General features: G+C 32.6%; 1 protein-coding gene across 2 annotated transcripts in view; it reads left to right on the top strand.

The window, feature by feature from the left end:
• Dh31 (diuretic hormone class 2) overlaps positions 1-20850 on the top strand; it is a 139166-nt gene extending 118316 nt beyond the window's left edge. The window contains exons 3-4 of one of the 2 annotated variants that reach the window (XM_068388645.1): positions 14025-14123; positions 18574-20850. In XM_068388645.1, the coding sequence (XP_068244746.1) occupies positions 14025-14123; positions 18574-18799 (325 nt within the window). In that variant the 3' untranslated portion in view covers positions 18800-20850. Of the gene's footprint in view, positions 1-14024; positions 14124-18552 lie in introns of both variants that reach the window. The other variant, XM_068388644.1, reaches the window with a different exon arrangement.
• The last annotated feature ends 1740 nt before the right edge of the window (positions 20851-22590 follow it).

Genomic DNA, 22590 nt, shown 5'->3' with positions numbered 1-22590 from the left:
TATATATATATATATATATATATATATATATATATATATATATACATATATACATATATGTGTGTATATATATATGTGTGTACATATATATATATATATATATATATATATATATATATATATATATATATATATATATATATATATGTATATATATACATATTCATATATATGTATATATATATATATATATATATATATATATATATATATATATATATATATATGTTTGCGTGTATATATATATATGTGTGTATATGAGTTTGTGTATATATATATATATATATATATATATATATATATATATATATATATATAGATAGATAATATATATATGTGTGTGTTTATATATGCACGCAAACCCATAGACACGAACACACATATACTCCTCGAATGTTCTAGAAGCATATTTGCAACAAACATTTACTATTTCTCTTTTGGTAACCCAACATGGTTTAATAATTCACTGATCGGCATAGCTATGATTACCCTACAGAAATAATAACAGAATGACTAAAGGCCTGTAACTGTGTCTTATGCAATACATTATATTCTCTGGTGGTGGCCGATGTGGTAACGTCCCCGACTGGTGAACGCCAGACTGGGGTTCGAGTCCCGCTCAAACTCGTTATTTTCTTTGGTCGCTGCAACCTCACCATCCTTGTGAGCTATGGAAGTGGTGTTTGGGGGAGCCAATAGGTTTATCTGCTGAGTCATCAGTAGTAATTGCCTGGCCCTCCTTGGTCCTAGCTTGGATGGAGAGGGGGCTTGGGCGCTGATCATATGTATACTGTATAAGGTCAGTCTTTAAACTTTTAAACTGTTAACCTATTTACCCTAAACCTAAACGTGTAATATTAGCTATTACCTCCCTGGAAAATGCTCTCTTTTATGTTTCCTTCACCCTTGCCTGGGGGGATATAGGTGTTGCAGCGAAATGAGATTAATCGGATCATATTTAACCAATAAACATCGGTTCAAAGACTCTTCAAAGGGAATACAATCCTGTTTAATGCCAGAAACACAAATGCAATTAAAGGCTGTTGGCAAGCGACGGGGTTTTCATTGCCCTCGTTCTCTCTCCTTCATTATTATATCTTCTTCTTATTCTTCTTCTTTTTCTTCTTCCGGGCTTTGGAGGCACAAGTCTTCTTCTTCTTCTTACAGACTATTGAGACAAGTCTTCTTCTTCTTCTTCTTTAGCGGCACGAATCTTCTTCTTCCTCTTCTTATTCGTCTTCTTTCTTCTTCTAGTGTGCTTTTGGGGCACAAGTCTTCTTCATCTTCTTTTTCTCCTTCTTCTTCTTCTTCTTACGGGCTTTGGAGGCACAAGTCTTCTTCCTCTTCTTCTCCTTCTTTTTTATTTTTCTTCTTCTTCTTCTTCTTCTTCTTCTTCTTCTTCTTCTTCTTCTTCTTCGTTTACGGCACAGGTCAAGGAGCGCCGAATTCAAAATCCGATAAAGAACTTCACGGAGCAACTGAGAGCTCATCCTAAGGGCTTAAAACGAATTAAGACACTCCCTTTGGATCTCACCCTTCAACCTCTATGGATAGTGGGGTTGCATACGTTTCGGGAAGTAAAATGAGGTTGTAAGTTAGTTAGGAGTCGTAAAATAACTAAGCCAAGATGGCGCCATTTCTCTAGAACCGCAGATCAGGTCATCTTCTTCACCAAGAAGCGAATAAGAAAGGAGAAAGAAAGAGGAAGAGAGGGAGGGAGGGTGAGAGACAGATGAAGGTTGACATCACTCATTAGTGAGTGTCACAACTAGTTTTCCCATTTTGATATTAACCTCTCTTCTCTCTCCCTTATCTCTCCCCCTCTTTCTCTCCCTCATTCGGGTCCCTCATAAACTCCTCATTATCGGTAGCGTAACTGGACTCTGACGAAGTTCTCACTATACTGATTTCTCTCTCTCTCTCTCTCTCTCTCTCTCTCTCTCACTCTCTCTCTCTCTCTCTCTCTCTCTCTCTCTATTATCTTTCACTCATTCTCTGCTACTCATGTCATCAGTATTTTCCTCCTATACTCTCTCATTATCATTATGTATCTTTCACTCCTCATCTACTCCTGTCATTGGTATTTCCCTTCTGTACTCTCTCCTTTTTCTGTCTCCCAATTACCTCCTTATAAAAGGATATCAGACAGACGCGTCCTTATTGGCTTCCCTGTCTACCAATAGAGACAGACGCATTAAATGATAAAATTTGTTTTCGTGGGCAGTGATATCACACCAATATATGTGGCCCCAAGTTGATAGGATATTTCTCTAGATTATCAAAAGGTGTTTTTTCAACAAGGATTTGCTATTTCGGTGTAATAGAAATAATTAAATTAACAAATATATTTATAAACAGATGAACCAAACAAATATTTTTCACCTTAAGGAAGTTTAGTAGGAATATTTGTGCTACTGCCGTTGACAGTGCATCTCCGTGAGACATTTTTTCCCCTTAAGAACTGTAATTTTAGAATTGGTTAGCTCTTTTGGTTCTTATTAAGGTTTTTGTAAAGTAGTTACTTTGACTGAGATATAATATATATATATATATATATATATATATATATAGTATATATATATATATATATATATATATATATATATAAATTTTTATATATATATATATATATATATATATATATATATATATATTATAATATATATATATATATATATCTATTTTCATATAAGCCATATAACTTGTTACAAATAAGATCTGGATTCTCTTACAGACCTCGGGATCAGAGCCCCAAGCGAAACCACTCAAAGACAATAGCTTTTGACTTTACAAATTTCTGGACCAGGGTTCGATTCTCGGCCGGTCAGAAGCTATTGTCTTTGAGTGGTTCCGCCTGGGCCTCTGATCCCGAGCTCGGTAAGAGAGTCCAGACTTTAATGTATCAAATTATATGGCTTATTTAAATATGACAACACATGTGCAAAAAATTTATATATATATATATATATATATATATAATATATATATATATATATATATATATATATATTTAATGTGTGTGTGTGTGTGTGTGTGTGTGTGTGTGTGTGTGTGTTTGTAGTCCAAGAACTCTTCAGTTGCTACTTTCCCTCTTGGTAAGGGTAGAAGAGACTCTTTAGCTATAGTAAGCAGCTCTTCTGTGAGAAGGACACTCCAAAATCAAACCATTGTTCTTTAGTCTTGGGTAGGGCCATAGCCTCTGTACCTTTGTCTTCCACGGTCTTGGTTTAGAGTTCTCTTGCTTGAGGGTACACTCGGGTGCACTATTCTATCTAATTTTCTCTTCCTCTTGTTTTGTTAAAGCTTTTATAGTTTATAATGGAAATATTTATTTTAATGTTGTTACTGTTCTTAAAATATTTTATTTTTCCTTGTTTCCTTTCCTCACTGGGATATTTTCCCTGTTGGGCCCCCGGGGCTTATAGCATCCTGCCTTTTCCAACCGGGGTTGTAGCTTAGCATTTAATAATAATAATAATAATAATAATAATAATAAATAATAATAATAATAATAATAATAATAATAATATAATAATAATAATAATAATAATAACTAAAACACAATTTCAATACAAAATTTTTGATATAAATGTCAACGAGTCTTCGAAGTAGAAAATAAATATTCTTATGTTTCATGCGAAAATTTTATTCTTTGCTTCTGAGCAGTCACGATCTATTATTATAATTCTGTTATGCGTGATAGGATTAAAATCTCTCGTGTGGTCCACATGAATAAATCGTATAATTGAGTTTCAGCTAAAAAAAATAATCAAAATATTGTTTAGACGCAAAAAGCTGCGAAAGGCTTTTCTTCTCATAATCCAGGATAGTTGTTATTATTTTTATATATAATTATCTTATCATTGTTAATATTATTAGATAGAAGCTGCAACCCTTATTGGAAAAGCAAAACGTTACTAAAATGAATATCGTAGTGGGAAATTCAAGGTTACTAAATTAGATATCGTAATGGGAAATTCAAGGTTACTAAATCAAATATCGTAATGGGAAATTCAAGGTTACTAAATTAGATATCGTAATGGGAATTCAAGGTTACTAAATCAAATATCGTAATGGGAAATTCAAGGTTACTAAATTAGATATCGTAATGGGAAATTCAAGGTTACTAAATCAAATATCGTAATGGGAAATTCAAGGTTACTAAATTAGATATCGTAATGGGAAATTCAAGGTTACTAAATTAAATATTGTGATGGGAAATTCAGCCCAGTTATAAAAGGAATTGGAAACAAAAAGTAGTTTATAACAAGGAGATAGCAAATAAATAAAATATATTAAGATTAATCAAATCTTTATATAACAGAAAATCTATAAAACGAGATTAGTCCCTCTGCCTAAAAAATGTATTTGTATCAAATTTGATGGTTTAATTTCTAAAGATTTAACTATATGATAGGGTAGAATCTAGTCAGTTTTTTTTTAATGAGGCGCATTTGTACTGACTCGCAGGGATGCCCTTTTAGCTCGGAAATGTTTTCTAATCGCTGATTGGTTAGAATTATTTTCTCCAACCAATCAGCTATTAAGAAACCTTTTCCGAGCTAAAAGGGCACCCTTGCGAGTCGGTGCAAATGCGCCTCATTAAAAAAATTGAATATAGTTCCAGAATTTGGTCACAGCTATGATCTAACTTTCCATTCCAAACAATGTATAAAAGTGTTGAGATTGTTGTTCTCTCGATTGAGAATTTGGTCAACGTAAATGATAGGCATATCCTTTCTCGTGCGATGAAATACCGAGTAAAAGATAATCAACGATAATTGTAGACATGATTATTTGGAGAAGCAGGAGGCCTATCATCTTCGGACGGGTAACAGATCAGATTTGACCTGCATTGTTAAAATTTTGCAATGAAAAATCGTAAAAATGCTTTTGAGTTTTCTTGTTATCATCGAGGAACAACAACAACAACAACAACAACTAATAATATGATAATAATAATAATAATAATAATAATAATAATAATAATAATAATAATAATAATAATAGACCTAATTGTCATCTTTGTTCTCTTGTTGATAATAACAATAGGTGCTTCTTTATTCAGCATATATCTTACTACCACAATATATTCTGTTTATTATGACTATCTTAATTCTGTGGGTGGATTTCCAAATGTGGTAACGTCCCTGATTGGTGAACGCCAGACTGGGGTTCGAGTCCCACTCAAACTCGTTATTTGGTCGCTGCAACCTCACCATCCTTGTGAGCTAGGGATGTGGGGGTTTGGTGGAGCCTATAGGTCTATCTGCTGAGTCACCAGCAGCCATTGCCTGGCCCTCTTGGTCCTAGCTTGGTTGGAGAGTGGGCTTGGGCGCTGATCATATGTATATGGCCAGTCTTTAGGGCATTGTCCTGCTCGATAGAGCAATGTCACTGTTCCTTGCCTCTGCCATGCATGAGTGTCCTTTAAACCTTTAAACGCTAATATTTTCACTCGTAGATTAAATTCTGAGCTGAAAAGGGATGAGATTTTTGTTCCGAAAGTCAGGTTCCTTCTCAATCAGCCTAGTGCAGAATGATTGGACTTTAAAGTTGTGGTTGGAAACATATAGATTATCTGTTTCTTCCTTCTTCTTCTTCTTCTTCTTCTTCTCTTTTTCTTCTTCTTCTTCTTTTCTTGTTCTTTTTCTTCTTCTTTTTCCCTTTTTCTTCTTCTTCTTCTTCTTCTTCTTCTTTTATCCCTTCTTTTTTCCCTTCTTCTTTTTCTTCATTTCTTCCCTTCTTTTTACCCTTCTTCTTTATCTTCTTCTTTTTCTTCTTTTTCTTCTTCTTTTTCTTCTTCTCTTTCTTCTTTTCCATCTTCTTCTTCTTCTTCCCTGCACCGAAAGCATGAGAGACACTATATCAAGCTAATGTCTGGTGATTACAGTGGGCTCTGTAAGTTTGGAACAGGTAGAAAATGAATGTCCTCTCTCTCTCTCTCTCTCTCTCTCTCTCTCCTCTCTCTCTCTCTCTCTCTCTCTCTCTCTCTCTCTCTCTCTCATACACAGTCATGAAAGGTTACGGAAAATATTCATGTTGGTTGAATCAAAGATGCAAGTAAATACATTAAAGAGGTCTTATAAAGAAATAATAATTTACAAGAGATAAAAAAAAAGGACAGAGGACACCATTCCTTACAATGAAAAAAAAAAAAACCATGTAACGTGAAATAATAATGAGAAATTATTAAAAGAAGGGTCCAATGCTTTTAAATAATAATAAAAAATTATTAAAAGCAGCGATCAATTTTTTCAAAATGAAATTCGAGTTATTAAAATATACAAATATAAATTCAGTGAAAAAAATAAGTAACAAAAGACTTAATTATTATTATTATTATTATTATTATTACTTCCTTAGCTATAACCCTAGTTGGAAAAGCAGAATGCTATAAGCCCAAGGGCCTCAACAGGGAAAATGGCCCAGTGAGGAAAGGAAACAAGGAAAAATAAAATATTTCAAGAACAGTAACAACATCAAAATAAATATTTTCTATATAAACTATAAAATATTAACAAAAAATGTGGAAGAGAAATTAGATAGAATATTGTGCTCGAGTGCACCCTCGAGCAAGAGAACTTTAGCCCAAGATAGTGGAAGACCATGGTACAGAGGCTATGGCACTACCCAAGACTAGAGAACAATGGTTTGATTTTAGAGTAGGGATCAATTTTTTTAATGAAATTCGAGTTAACAAAATATGCAAATTATAAATTCGATGGAAAAAGATGATCATCCTTGATATAGTCCATCCACCTTCGCTTTGGTCTCCCTCTCCTTCTCGTTCCCTGTACCTCCATTTCCATTACTCTCCTCCCAGTATACTACAATCTTCACTGGCCATATTGGTTTTTGGCTATGATATTTAAACACAACAGATTCCTAATGCATCCAAATTTAGTCTGAATCTTTCTGTCATATCTGAATAAACCTTTTTACCAAAACACCACCGGAAGTCACACGCATCAGTAAACAACGAGCGAACAACTAACAGCAAGCGACACACTACCACCATCGCATTTTGGGCGAAACCTAATCAGCTCGAATCCGGTTCAGAGTGCGGTGACAAATATTGCAAATCAATAAATAATCGATAGCGAAGAGGAGGAGCGGGGAACGTCCCTTATTAGGAGACGGCCTCTTCCCCCCCCCCCCCCCCCTCCCGCCCCCCATCGCTTCCGGAAAACTAAATCAGGCTGTCTTTTCAGGTTTCGATGAATACATTAAAGGAAGGGGAGAGAGAGAGAGAGAGAGAGAGAGAGAGAGAGAGAGAGAGAGAGAGGAGAGAAGAGAGAGAGAGAGAGAGAGAGAGAGAGAGAGAGAGCATATAAAAGTTACATGATTTTATTTCTGTATATTTTATTGCCCTTAGATAGTATTTTATTAATGCAAAAGGAGTGACAATATTCCTAAGCTTAGTATACAACTGTTATTACTCATCATCTATATATATGTATATATATACATATATATGTGTATATATATAAATATATAAATATATATGTGTGTATATATATGTATATATATACAGTATATATATATGTATACATATACAGTATATATATACATATAGATATATAGCTAGATATATATATATATATATATATATATATATATATATATATATATATATATATATATATTTTATATATATATGTATATATATACATATATATATATATATATATATATATATATATATATATATATATATATATATATATATATATATAGATGTATATTTATGAATATGTATGTATGCATGTACGTGTGCATTCATGTATGCAAATTTATATTCAAATATATATGTATGATTTAACCTACTTACTACACAAGAAAAGCAACAGCTGTAAATAATTCATTAGCAGTAAAACACACATACGAACACATACCAAAAAAAAAAAATAATAATTTCTTGTACTTCAAAAAATTCCATGTCACTTAAGAACTGATACTTATTCACGAATATTACAAGGAATTTAACATCAGCGTAAAGTAAACAAATAGAATTTTATAAGTGACAAAATACATCTGTTTTCAGATATGCAGAACACGAGTTAGGAGACAACCCATCCCCCCCCCCCCCCCCCCACTCCACTCTTTTAGCTCTGCTCTTGAATTCAAAATGGCCATTTCAGGCCATAAACACGGCTGGAATGAGGGCCTTGATCAGCGTTGCCAGATTGTGAGATCCCAAATTCACCGGAAAAAAACATGGAAATACAACAAATGAGATTAAATGAATGTAGAAAAACTATTAGTATATTTATTCCAAATGCTAGATTTTTTTTTCTATTCAAACAGTAGTATAGATTTGTACCAAGCCTGATAAAAATAAAGAAAAAAAATAGCATTCCTACATAGTTCGATAAGAACACGGTTAGAATTCCTTCTGGCAACACTGCCCATAATATCTCTTAAAAGTTTATGGGCATCTGACATGAGGTGCATGACTTAGGACATCTTCGGTATGATCTGTGTGAATTACATTTTATAGGTTTAATTTTTTCTGAAGTCTTTTGGGATTAATTTTTTCTTTACCTATATAATTCTTATTCTTCTTTTTCATGACCCTCCTGTTTTCCTTATTTCCTTCGTCATTTCGTTTTCTTTATTTTCCTTTCCTGAATGCTTTCTGTCTTTATCCCTAAAGTTCATCTAGACATCGTCTTTATATGGTGGCCGATAGGGTAACGTCCCTGACTGGTGAACGCCAGACTGGAGTTCGAGTCCCGCTCAAACTCGTTGGTTCCTTTGGTCGCTGCAATCTTGCCATCCTTGTGAGCTAAGGATGGGGTTGTTGGGGAAGCCTATAGGTCTGTCTGCTGAGTTATCAGCAGCCATTGCCTGGCCCTCCTTGGTCCTAGCTTGGGTGGAGAGGGGGCTTGGGCGCTGATTATAATGGTCAGTCCTTAGGGCATTGTCCTACTCTATGGGGCAATATCACTGCTCTTGCCCCTGCCATTCATGAGTGGCTTTTAAACCTTTATACCTTTTAGTCTCATTCCTCATGTTCTTTTTTAATATAATACAGCTTTCCTTTTACTCTTTTACTCTCTTTTTTTATGCACATCTTTTCCTCCTTATAATAATCATTAGTAATCCTTAGATTATCATCATCATCATCATTATCATCATCGTATGAATTAAGTTTTGAAATTTCACCTTGTCAGGAATATATCATATTTGTTCAATCTTTTAAGGAGAAGGACGCTCCAAAATCAAACCATTGTTCTCTAGTCTTGGGTAGTGCCATAGCCTCTGTACCATGGTCTTCCACTGTCCTTGGATTAGAGTTCTCTTGCTTGAGGGTACACTCGGGCACACTATTCTATCTTATTTCTCTTCCTCTTGTTTTTTTAAGTTTTTATAGTTTATATAGGAAATATTCATTTTAATTTTACTGTTCTTAAAACCTTACATTTTCCTTGTTTCCTTTCCTCACTGGGCTATTTTCCCTGTTGGAGACTTGGTTTATATCATCTTGCTTTTCCAGACTACCTTTGTTTACCGTATACTTCATAAATAAGACACTTCAATTGAAAAAAATTAATCAAATATTGTCATATTTTTCAACGTACAGATTTTCTAATAAGAGGGAAAAAAAGGATTGTATCAAACAGGAATAGATAAGTGACTAAAAATTCAATATCAACTGTTAAAGGTAGGAAGTTATGGGTAAAAAAAAATAGCAAGGTGCATGAAGATATCTACACTTCTTAACCATGCTGCTATCAACGTCAGTAACGCACTGGAGATTGTCTGCTTGATACCAGCTGATTGACGTTAAATTACCTGCGGTCACAGGTGACAATTCACTCCGGAAGACTGGTTCTGTACCGCACGTGTTTCATACACGTTCATTACACTGTAATGCTATTGCTTTTTTTTTATCGCTCGCTCTCTCTTCCGCACTGGTAGTAAAAAAAGAAAAAAAATACCTGTTTAAGCTTGCCATTGCATGTTTCATATTGAATTTTTGTGACATTCTTGCCCTCAACTGTTTGTATGTATATATATATATATATATATATATATATTATATATATATATATATATATATATATATAATATATATATTATATACAATGTATATGTATATATATATGTTTGTATATATATATATATATATATATATATATATATATATATATATATATATATATATATATATATATGTGTGTGGGAGGGTGTAATATACATATATATATATATATATATATATATATATATATATATATATATATATATATATATATATATATATATATATAATATATACATACATACATATATATACAAAGAGAGTATATACTATGTACTGCATATAGTGTATATAGGCATGAATATATAAACTTATGATATATATATATATAGTCATATATTTGTTGTTCACTGAAAAAGCCAGCTATAGAATTATGTGCTAAAACTATCTCTCTCTCTCTCTCTCTCTCTCTCTCTCTCTCTCTCTCTCTCTCTCTCTCTCTCTCTCTCTCTCCTCTTGGTAATCTATTCTATTGAAAAGGGATGAATGGAAGGCCTCTCTTACAATCTTATGATTTTCCTTACCTATAGTACGGACTGAATTACATACTATGGGACCAGAAAGGAAATCATTAGTCTTCGTAAGATAACCATAGAGAAATTTTCCATTTAGTCTATGACCCGTATATTAAAGATATACTGGCAAAGAGCTTTTGTTATCATATTGTTATGATATTTTCATGCAAATATTATCTTTGAAAAGAGATTATGCTACTCCATCGGTTTTTTTTTTTTTTTTTAAAGGTTTAAAGGCCACTCATAAATGGCAGAGGCAAAAAACAATGCCCTAGAGACTGACCATATTATTATGATCAGCGTTCAAGCCCTCTCTCTCCACCTAAGCTAGGAACAAGGAGGGCCAGGCAATGGCTGCTGATGACTCAGCAGTTAGACCTATAGGTTCTCCCAATGCCCCATCCTTAGCTCACAAGGATGGGAAGGTTGCAGCGACCAAAGGAACTAACGAGTTTGAGCGTGACTCGAACCCCAGTCTGGCGTTCACCAGTCAGGGACGTTACCACATGGGCCACCACAACCCTATAAAAAGAGCTGCAAATTTAATCATTATTATAGGAAATAAATATAGGAAATATTTATATAGGAAATATTTCTTTTGTTGTTACTGTTCTTAAAATATTTTATTTTTTCTTGTTTCCTTTCCTCACTGGGCTATTTTCCCTGTTGGGGCCCCTGTGCTTATAGCATCCTGCTTTTCCAACTAGGGTTGTAGCTTAACAAATAATAATAATAATAATAATAATAATAATAATAATAATAATAATAATAATAATAATAATAATAATAATATAAATGTCATTATTATGACATAATCTTTCATGAGAATAAAAAAAAAAAACTATTTAATCATGCAAGAAATGTTCATCTTCTTTAAGAATTGAGTTCTGTGTAGTAAAAGTAAAACTCCTTATTATCAATAACTTGTGAGGGAAATTAAAAACGTAGCCCTGTCTGTATAAGAGTATTAGAAACCTTATGAATGGTCTACTTACAGTGCATTTGAAATAACTTGCTTTATTTTATTGAGCTATAATTTTATTACTGAAGAACATTAAGTGTATTTTCTTTGTGAAATTTCATATATTTAAGTATTATTATTTATTATTATTATTATTATTATTATTATTATTATTATTATTATTATTATTATTACTTGCTAAGCTTCAACCCTAGTCGGAAAAGCAGTATGCTATAAGCCCAGGGGCCCTAACAGGGAAAATAGCCCAATGAGGAGAGGAAACAAGGAAAAATGAAATATTCTAAGAACAATAACATTAACTATTTCCTATATAAACTATAAAAATTTTAACAAAACAAGAAGAGAAATTAGATAGAATAGTGTGCCCGAGTGTACCCTCAAGCATGAGAGCTCTAACCCAAGACAGTGGAAGACCATGGTACAGAGGCTATGGTACTACCCAAGACTAAAGAACAATGGTTTGATTTTGGATTGTCCTTCTCCTAGAAGAGCTGCTTACCATAGCTAGAGAGTCTCTTCCACCCTTACCAATAGGAAACTAACCACTGAACAATTACAGTGCAGTAGTTAGCCCTTTGAGTGAAGGTGAATTGTTTTGGTAATCTCAGTGTTGTCAGGTGTATGAGGACAGAGGAGAATCTGTAAAGAATAGGCCAGACTATTCAGTGAACGTGTAAACAAAAGTGAACCGTAACCAGAGAGAAGGATCCAGTGAAGTATTGTCTGGCCAGTCAAGGACCCCATAACTCTCTAGTGGCAGTATCTTAACGGGTGGCTGGTGTCCTGGCCAACCTACTACCCACATATTCAGTCGATTCAATTTAACCAATTTGATGGGGGTGTAGGTTCTCAAGAGTAAGAAATGGCGTAATAGAATACTAAACACATGTTTAGAGAGATATTGCAGAAGAAATCTATTTTATCTTTGAAGCTTGGAAAGGTTTTTCATATATTTGAAAAATTTTTATGACTCTCAGATATTCATTGATCTCTATATTTTTCTTTACTATAAATAATAACATCCGAAAAAACTATGTTGGATTCTACTATCGTTTTCATATTTTTTTAACAAATGAATCTATAGATCAAGTTATTTTTCCATATTTCATTTTTTTTTTTTTAAATATTGCCTATCATTTCTGATTCAATGTGTTACATTGCTCTATAAATTACAGTATGCCATTATATATGTGCAATTCTTATTGCACGCATTGGTATCAATTCATGGTTATATATGATTAAATTCTTTAAATAAATAAATAAATAAAAGTCTCGGAATACTCAACTCTACAACATATTGGTTAATAATTTCCCGCATCTTCACCAACTGCCAGTACCATATTTATAAATATTCCATAACTGTTCCTTACGCGTTTTTTATCATCGTGTTTATCAGTTAACAAAATTGGTGACAAATTGAGGCCCAGTTCTTGATATTTAAGTGAAATGTTTCGAACAAAATATAAAGCGTTTTTTTTTTCTCAATTTTACTTTCCAATTGATGTGTCAAAGTTTTTGAATATTTTTCATTGTAAACAAAATAAAAAACCTTTCAAATGCCTTCCATTCATCAAAGTGAAAAAATAACATTTTACTTGGGAATTTTATTGATAAAAATATTGATAAGAGAAAAGGCTGCATGGAGTTGCAATTTCTAAAACAATATATTAATTTACAATACGTTACACGTTTCCAAAACTGACAGGACATGGAAGGACACAATCTAATCTTGACAGAGAGAGAGAGAGAGAGAGAGAGAGAGAGAGAGAGAGGAGAGAGAGAGAGAGAGAGAGAGAGAGAGAGCACTTTTAAAACGTTTTCAGAAGACTTATATAAATGGACTTGGTGTTTTGCGAACGATATTTCATCTAAAATAATTATTGAATGGAATGTTAAACTTGAAAGTGTACATATATGGGCACTCCTATTCCTGGACATACATACATACATACATACATTTAGAAATTGAAAGTGTACATGGACACTCCATGGGCATACATACATACATACATACATACATACATTTTAAACCTGAAAGTGTACATACGAATGTAAAAGGGTGCTCCGTATACATACATACATACATACATACATACATACTTTTTAAACTTGAAAGTGTACGTACAAGTGTACAAGGGCACTCTGTATACATATATACATACATCCATACATACATTTTAAACTTGAAAGTGTACATACGAATGTACATGGGTGCTCCGTATACATACATACATACATACATACATACATACATACATACATACATACATACATTTTATACTTGAAAGTGTAAATACAAGTGTACAAGGGTACTCTGTATACATACATACATACATACATACACACACACACTAATTCCACCCTTTCCCAGATCGTGAGATCCTCGTAAGGAAATTTATGCGGGGCAAATTCTCGCCGAAGAAATTTCCATGCGTCCGTATCCCCTCACTAACGACTACTTCCACTTTCTTTGCAGGGAAAAACGGGCGGTGGTAGAAATCGACGATCCGGACTATGTGTTAGAACTACTCACACGGCTCGGCCATTCCATCATCAGGGCAAATGAGCTAGAAAAGTAAGTTTCGAGTGATGGTCACATTTCTTCTTTTTTTCATTTTACGTCTGTTTCCCTTCTCCAAGTATCCTCTCACCTCTCTTTCTAAACTATAAAATAAAATAGGTACTAAATGCTCGCTTAAGGCTGACTATATCATATATACTGTATATAGTGTGTGTGTGTATGTATACACACATGTGTATATATATACTGTATATTTATATATATATATATATATATATATATATATATATATATATATATATATTCATATATATATATATATATATATATATATATATATATATATATATATATATATATATATATGTATATGTGCATATGTATAGATATGCATATGTATGGTTATATGTATATATATATATATATATATATATATATATATATATATATATATATATATATCTATACTTCTCTACTTATACAACTGTATATACATATATATATATATATATATATATATATATATATATATATATATATATATATATATATATACTTCTCTACTTATACAACTGTATATATATATATATATATATATATATATATATATATATATATATATGTGTGTGTGTGTGTGTGTGTTTGTATGCAAATACTTTCAGGAAAAGGCCAGAATATATCGACAGATTAAAAGAAAAAAAAATGCTATATTACATGACCGAGTTTGAAACTGATTTTATTCAAAACAAGAGCCATTTTTATAATATCAATAATGAATCTGATTGCAAACAGATAAAAATATAACAATTTGTTATATCATTGCATTCAATATTGACGATAAATCATGGCAAAGGAGATTCAATTCAAATAATAAGGAATTCTAGAGCTTTGAACATTAATAAGTCGTCCGTCATTCTCTACTGAAGATAGTTAACTAAAAGGGAGATAATTCGCGTATCATTCACGGTTGAATATGAGAGTAAAGTGACTATACTCAATTTTTTTTTAATGAGGCGCATTTGCACTGACTTGCAGCGGTGCCCTTTTAAGCTTGGAGAAGTTTCCTGCTATCTGATTGGTTAGAATAAACTTGTCCAACCAATCAGCGATCAGGAAGCTTTTCCTATCTAAAAGGGCACCCCCTGCGAGTCTGTGCAAATCTGCCTTACTAAAAAGAATTGACTATAGGGGCTAGTAACATACCATTCAACGCTGTGTGTAATATTCAATGAATATTATAATTGCGTATACTTACTGTATGATATAGCATAAAAATTAAGAACTTTCCCGTAGAGTTTATTACACCTTGGCCATAAAACCATTCATATGTGCTTTTTGTGTTTTTTAAAGTAAAATAAACAGAAGCAAATTGCGCATTATGGATTTCGACCGAAAACAACGCACGTACCAAAAACTGTTTAGGGAGTTTTTGAAAAGAAAATAACCCATTGTGTCAAAGTTTTCAGTAAGAAAAATCTAATTCTAAAGTCGTTACTTTGAGATATTCAAAAATAATTGATGCTCGAAAAGCACTATAGAGATACTTTAAGAAAAGTATTTAAACCAAGTCGTCATTTATTAGTTTTTTTTAAGAATCATTGAATGAATAAAAGCATAAGCACTCTTTGTACGGTTAGTCTGATTGAATTGTCACATTCTAAATCCAGTTTATTTTGTTGTTAGTCATTCAAAGAAAGGGTTAATATATGATGATGTTTATTCCCATCCATATAATTTATTAGAACAATAGAGATCAGTTTTTGCTGTTTGTAGAGTTTCAAGTACCAATTAAACACTCGTCTGGCCAAGACTATTCGGTGAACGCGTAAGCAAAAGTGAACCGTAACCAGAGAGAAGGATCCACTGAAGTATTGTCTGGCCAGTCAAGGACCCCATAACTCTCTAGTGGTAGTATCTCAACGGGTGGCTGGTGCCCTTGCCAACCTACTACCTACATATTCAGTAGATTCAGTTTAACCAATTCGATGGGAACGTAGATTCTCAAGAATAAGAAATGGCTTAATAAAATACTAAACACATGTTTAGAGAGAAATGCGACACGAATATGTCCTTAAACCTCCCAATCTTAAAACACGAGACTGAAGTAGCGTCACAACAGAATATTCCTGAACATAAAAATAGATTATTCCTTCAGTTCAGGTATAGTTTTAAATTCCACACACTAATTAGTCCTTACCATTTAGTTTATAAAGCCAGCTTGCAAAAGTAACATACACGCCATACATCGCAAAACCCAGATACTGATGGCTATCGTAACATAACTCTCTAGTGGTAGTATCTCAACGGGTGGCTGGTGCCCTTGCCAACCTACTACCTACATATTCAGTAGATTCAGTTTAACCAATTCGATGGGAACGTAGATTCTCAAGAATAAGAAATGGCTTAATAAAATACTAAACACATGTTTAGAGAGAAATGCGACACGAATATGTCCTTAAACCTCCCAATCTTAAAACACGAGACTGAAGTAGCGTAACCAACAGAATATTCCGGAACAACATAAAAATAGATTGGTCCAACACAGAGACTTACCTCGAACTACTTTCTTAGGAGGTACCTGGAATCTCCTCTCAACCGACCAGAGTTTTGTGTAGTCTACCCTACTTCCGTTTTCTGTGGAGACTAACTCAGCCTAAAAATAGATTATTCCTTCGGTTAAGGTATAGTTTTAAATTCCACACACTAATTAGTTCTTACCATTTAGTTTATAAAGCCAGCTTGCAAAAGTAACATACACGCCATACATCGCAAAACCCAGATACTGATGGCTATCGTAAATTTAAGTTTTAACCGATTGGACCCCCATTGACCTACACTGTTAGAAAAAAAACCGTAATTCTAATCGGAAATTCTCCGTAAAAATATACTGTTCTCAACCGTATTTCAGTAAAATACAGGCGACCGGAATTTTACCTTACTTTGTTATTATCTTTTACGGGTTGATGACCGTAATATCACTCTTTTACGTCAATATGTCAGTTTTTAAAACGGTAAAAATCTCGGAATAAATGTTGCCAGACGTTTACCGTTTGTTTAATGCAAATTTTTGATAGTGTATCTCATTACAAGGACAGAATTAGATTTGAAAAATTAACCCTGAAACATCTTCACCAAATAAAACCGTATTAGGATATTTTATTTCTTGCATTATTGACATTAAGATAATCAGATTAACCCCACAGGAGCTACAGAAAGCGAATAGATATGTACATCACAGTTAGAAAGTCAAAATTAAAGCAATGCAGGGAACTCGTGAAAATAAGCCTGAGCTGAATTAGGAATCAACCTAGCTATACCTTTAAAAAAGGAAGAGAGGAAGTTCCAAAGGAAACAGAGTAGGGTTGACAGGTCCATAATTCGGAAATGAAATGGATAAATTTACTTTCATAGGTTCGTGATTTTCTAACAGAAAGTTGATGTTTCGAGTAATGAGGCAGACAGAGATCACAACATTCAAACTGCAAGATCGTATATAAATGAAATGTATTTTGCCAAGATGCTTATTTTGAATACGGACAGACAAGTACTTCTTGTAAAGTGATTTTAAGAATTACAAATCTTGGTACGTTAAAGAGTAAATTCATCGAACTCACGATTGTTTAATTCTCTAGCAGAAGTACTTATGTCAATAGCTAACGTACGAAACAATAATAACAAAAGAAATTCTCAATGCGCTGTATATATTACAAAGATCATCTAATTTTGTTCTGGATGCATTCAACGACTTCGCTTACCGACCGAGTAAAGCTACCACAAAGACTTTCCATTGAAAGAAAAATATCTATCAAGTTTCTTTATACTTATACTTCCTTTTATTACTTAAAATATACCTACATTTTTCTTTATTCATCTACTTATCCCAGAATGTAAAGATGATGACTTTACTGACACTAAACCATGTAATAAATTTTCTAAAAACTTACCTCATATCCTTGTAGTAGTGACCCCTCCCCCAAGTAGTTCCAATAAGTGTCTTCCCTCTTAGACCCACATTAGTCTTGAATGTACCCTAAGTGCATATATCACTAAATCATAGTTTTAAACCCCTCCCACCCAAGATTAAAACTCAGTGAACCCCTCCCGCATCAAAATTTAAAAAAAAAAAAAAATCCTTGGCTCTGCTTCCTGAACTCCGGACGAATGAAACCCCCTCACCAAAGAGGACCGTCCTCCGGTAGTCCTAGAGCACGTAGAGGTAGCCGCCCCTTGCAAGCATAGAGCTGTCCATGGCAAGCCCCTGCCAGCCTAGAGAGGTTCCCTATGGTAACCTTCCGTCGTAAGGCGAATCCATGGTAGTCACTCCAGTACCCCCTGCACCACCATGACCACCAGTACCACAGAGCCCCTGTCTTCGTAGAACTGTTCCCCAGGTAGGCCCCCTTTTGTCCCACCCGGTAGTGTCAGAACTTCGTGCCAATATTCTGCCCACTTGACTGATCTCGTGCTTACGTATATACCTCAGATTCGTGCGTTCCTCCGGCAGCGCTAAGCGAGGTCTCGACTTGGGTCTAGGCCGAGGCTTCAGTGGATCTCAAGCCGCCAAGCACCTCATGGGTCTCGCCGCCGCCAACTTCGCCGGGGGCCCTGGCAGGAGGAGGAGAAGTTCCGACGACGCCGCTAACACCACCCACGAACTCCACCACCCTCTCGAGGACAACTACGCCCAGGAACCAGCTGCCGTCGAGAGCGCCGTTGCCGCGTCTCGATAAGTTCAAGAGACATCGGGGGTCCTTCGGTCACCATTTAGATAATATAATCATTTGAGTTGTAACACCTACCTCCTCATTCTACTACTGATATTTCTATTCCTGTCGCTGCTACTGCTACTGCTCCTTGCGTTCCTGGTTCATATTCCCCCGTTCAATTTTTCCCCTCGGAATGTTCATCAAGGTTCCGATCTTCATTTGTTCTACGTTTATTTATTTTTTCATTCACTCGGTTTTCATTCGATCTAACATCATGGCTTCTTTTGTAAACATGCGCATTGCATACCTCGCATAGCTTATTTTCATTTTCTCTCTTTTTCTCTTTTTATTCATTACGTTGCTTATCATCTTTTCCTACGAGAATTGTTTTCTTCTTCTAGAATGATAAACAACTTTCAAACTTATTCTTCTGTTCTTCTTCTTTGCTCTTCCCCTTATCTAGTAGTCCCAATCAAGTGAATATAAATATAAATATATATATAGATACCGATTAACGATCACTTTAATAAAAATAAAATAAATGTGGTTGAGATGAATATAATGAAATGTATGGCAGCTGTTCTATATGCCCGCGATTTCCCACAAAAATACCCATAATGGTACTTATAGATATATTGCTGTAGTAGAGTGACTGAATATGTGAACAAAAAAAAAGTAGGTCCCCGATATTTTGTTTTTCCTTTATAGAACGAATAAGAAAGATAAATACCAATGTTTTAACTCATCTATTTTTTATTTCCCCAAATGGTGTTTGTTTTACATTTTCATAAGTCTTTTTTTTTATCTTTTTTTTTAATCACATGATCCCAAGGGAGCTTTTAAAAGCTTTCAGTAGCTTCTATTTCTGTTCTATCTGTTTAAATATGCTGGGCTTTTAAAATCTAGTCCAGTGATCACAATATCCAAGGAGAACAAGTAGCTGATACTATAGTCAATTCTTTTTAGTGAGGAAGATTTGCACCGACTTGCAGGGGTGCCCTTTTAGCTCGGATAAGTTTCCTGATCGCTGATTGGTTGGACAAGATCATTCTAACCGATTAGATAGCAGGGAAACTTTTCCCAGCTAAAAGGGCACCTCTGTGAGTCAGTTCAAACGCGCCTCATTAAAAAATATTGAGTATAGGCTAACTGAATCTTAAAATATCAACAACGTGAAGACAGACAGGCAAATTCGACTGCATCAAGGCTGGTAAATAAAACATCAGATGCGAGAGAGTAACAAATTTATTAATAAAAAACATTTTCGGTCATAAAATCGCCATCTTTTGCGTGGAGAAAGTAAATGACACAATTCATTTGTCAGTGTGATGATAATTCTCTAAATTCCATCTTGGATGTCGTCGATAGCAAATTTAAGTCAAGGGAAAGACTATTTTACACAACAAACTTGTAACATCTGAATAGAAATGAGATAATGATAGCAAACAAAATCAGTGTATTTATTATGTTGTTTCCATGAATTTCAACCAAACTTGTTTTCATTCCCTCTTCTATTTTCCAAGTCCAACACCCTTTCCATTTATTTCCAGTAAATATACATAGCCTATAGTGCATTGAAACCCCTCCAATAAAGAATTCGATGTTATACAATTATTCTCACTTTGTAAAGACATCTATATTGTTTGTGAAAAAAAAAAAATAAGAATTTGAAGTATCTCCTTGGTCACTCGCCAAGCTAGTGAAGCTCCCACCTATCCTTCCCCGCTGTTCTTGCCCCCTAAACGCCGCCATCTTTGCACTCCCAAACCCTCCTTTCTACCTCTCTTGTATATCATGTGTTAGTTTCTGCGGGCTGGAAAATTTTCAATTCGATGTTTCATCATTTTGGTAAGTTAAAAAATAGGAGTTTCTCATGTCCATCTTGTTATTGTATTTAGGAAAGCAAAAAACTCAAATACCTCTTTGGTTCGAATTCATGTAGTTAAAATAAAGAGTGTCAGTCCTTGCAGTTTTCATTTTTGTGCATTTTTTACCTATTTTGAATCCATTTGGAGTCATGATATATATATAAATATGAGTGAAATGTAAATAATAAATAAAGGTATATCAATTAACACTTAATTTCTTTGATATTTCTTTGCTTCGGAGCGGAGAGCATTATTGTCATTATTACTAGCCAAGCTACAACTCTAGTTGGAAAAGCAGGATGCTAAAAGCCAAAGGGTTCCAACAGGGAAAGAGGCCCTGTGTGAAAAGGAAATGCAGAAATAATGAATAAAGTATTTATGAAAAATATTCTTTTATAAATCATAGAACATATTAAGATCAGGAACAACTTTCAAATAGATCAGTGTAATATATATATATATATATATATATATATATATATATATATATATATATATATATATATATATATACATATATACATATATACATATATATATATACATATATATACAGTATAAATATATATATATATATATATATATATATATATATGTATACAGTATGTATATATATACAGTATATATACTGTATATATATATATATATATATATATATATATATATATATATATATATATATATATATATATATACATATATGCACAGTATATATATATATATATATATATATATATATATATATATAATATAAATATATATATATATATACATATATATGTATACAGTATGTATATATATACAGTATATATACTGTATATATATATATATATATATATATATATATATATATATATATATATATATATATACATATATGCACAGTATATATATATATATATATATATATATATATATATATATATATATATATATATATATATATAATATGGAACGAGACATGTCAACCTGTTCGACATATATATATATATATATATATATATATATATATATATATATATATATATATATATATATATATATATATATATTTATATATATATATAATATGGAACGAGACATGTCAACCAGTTCGACATATATATATATATATATATATATATATATATATATATATATATATATATATATATATATATATATATATATATATATATATATATAATATGGAACGAGACATGTCAACCTGTTCGACATATATATATATATATATATATATATATATATATATATATATATATATATATATATATATATATATATATAATATGGAACGAGACATGTCAACCAGTTCGACATATATATATATATATATATATATATATATATATATATATATATATATATATATATATATATATATATATATATATATATATATAATATGGAGCGAGACATGTCAACCTGTTCGACATATATATATATATATATATATATATATATATATATATATATATATATACATACATATATATATGTACATATATATACAGTATAAATATATCTATATATATATATATATATATATATATATATATATATATATATATATATATACATATACAGTATATATATATATATATATACACAGTATGTATATTTATATATATATATATATATATATATATATATATATATATATATATATATATATATATATATAATATGGAACGAGATATGTCAACCTGTTCTCCAGATAAGCATTTGCAATAACTTTGAACTTCTGAAGTACCACCGATTCAACCGTCAGATTAGGAAGATCATTCCACAATCTGGTCACAGCTGGAATAAAACTTCTAGAATACTGTGTAGTACTGAGCCTTATGAAGGAGAAGGCAAGACTGTTAGAGTTACCTGCATACATTTTACTGGGTACAGAACAGTACAGTCTGGGAAGATCTGAATGTACAGGATGGTCAGAATCAG

This window comes from Palaemon carinicauda, chromosome 15 (assembly GCF_036898095.1).
Source record: "Palaemon carinicauda isolate YSFRI2023 chromosome 15, ASM3689809v2, whole genome shotgun sequence".
Taxonomy (NCBI): Eukaryota; Metazoa; Arthropoda; class Malacostraca; order Decapoda; family Palaemonidae; genus Palaemon; species Palaemon carinicauda.
Note: the sequence above shows the minus strand (reverse complement) of the source record. Positions and strands in the feature narration are given on the sequence as shown.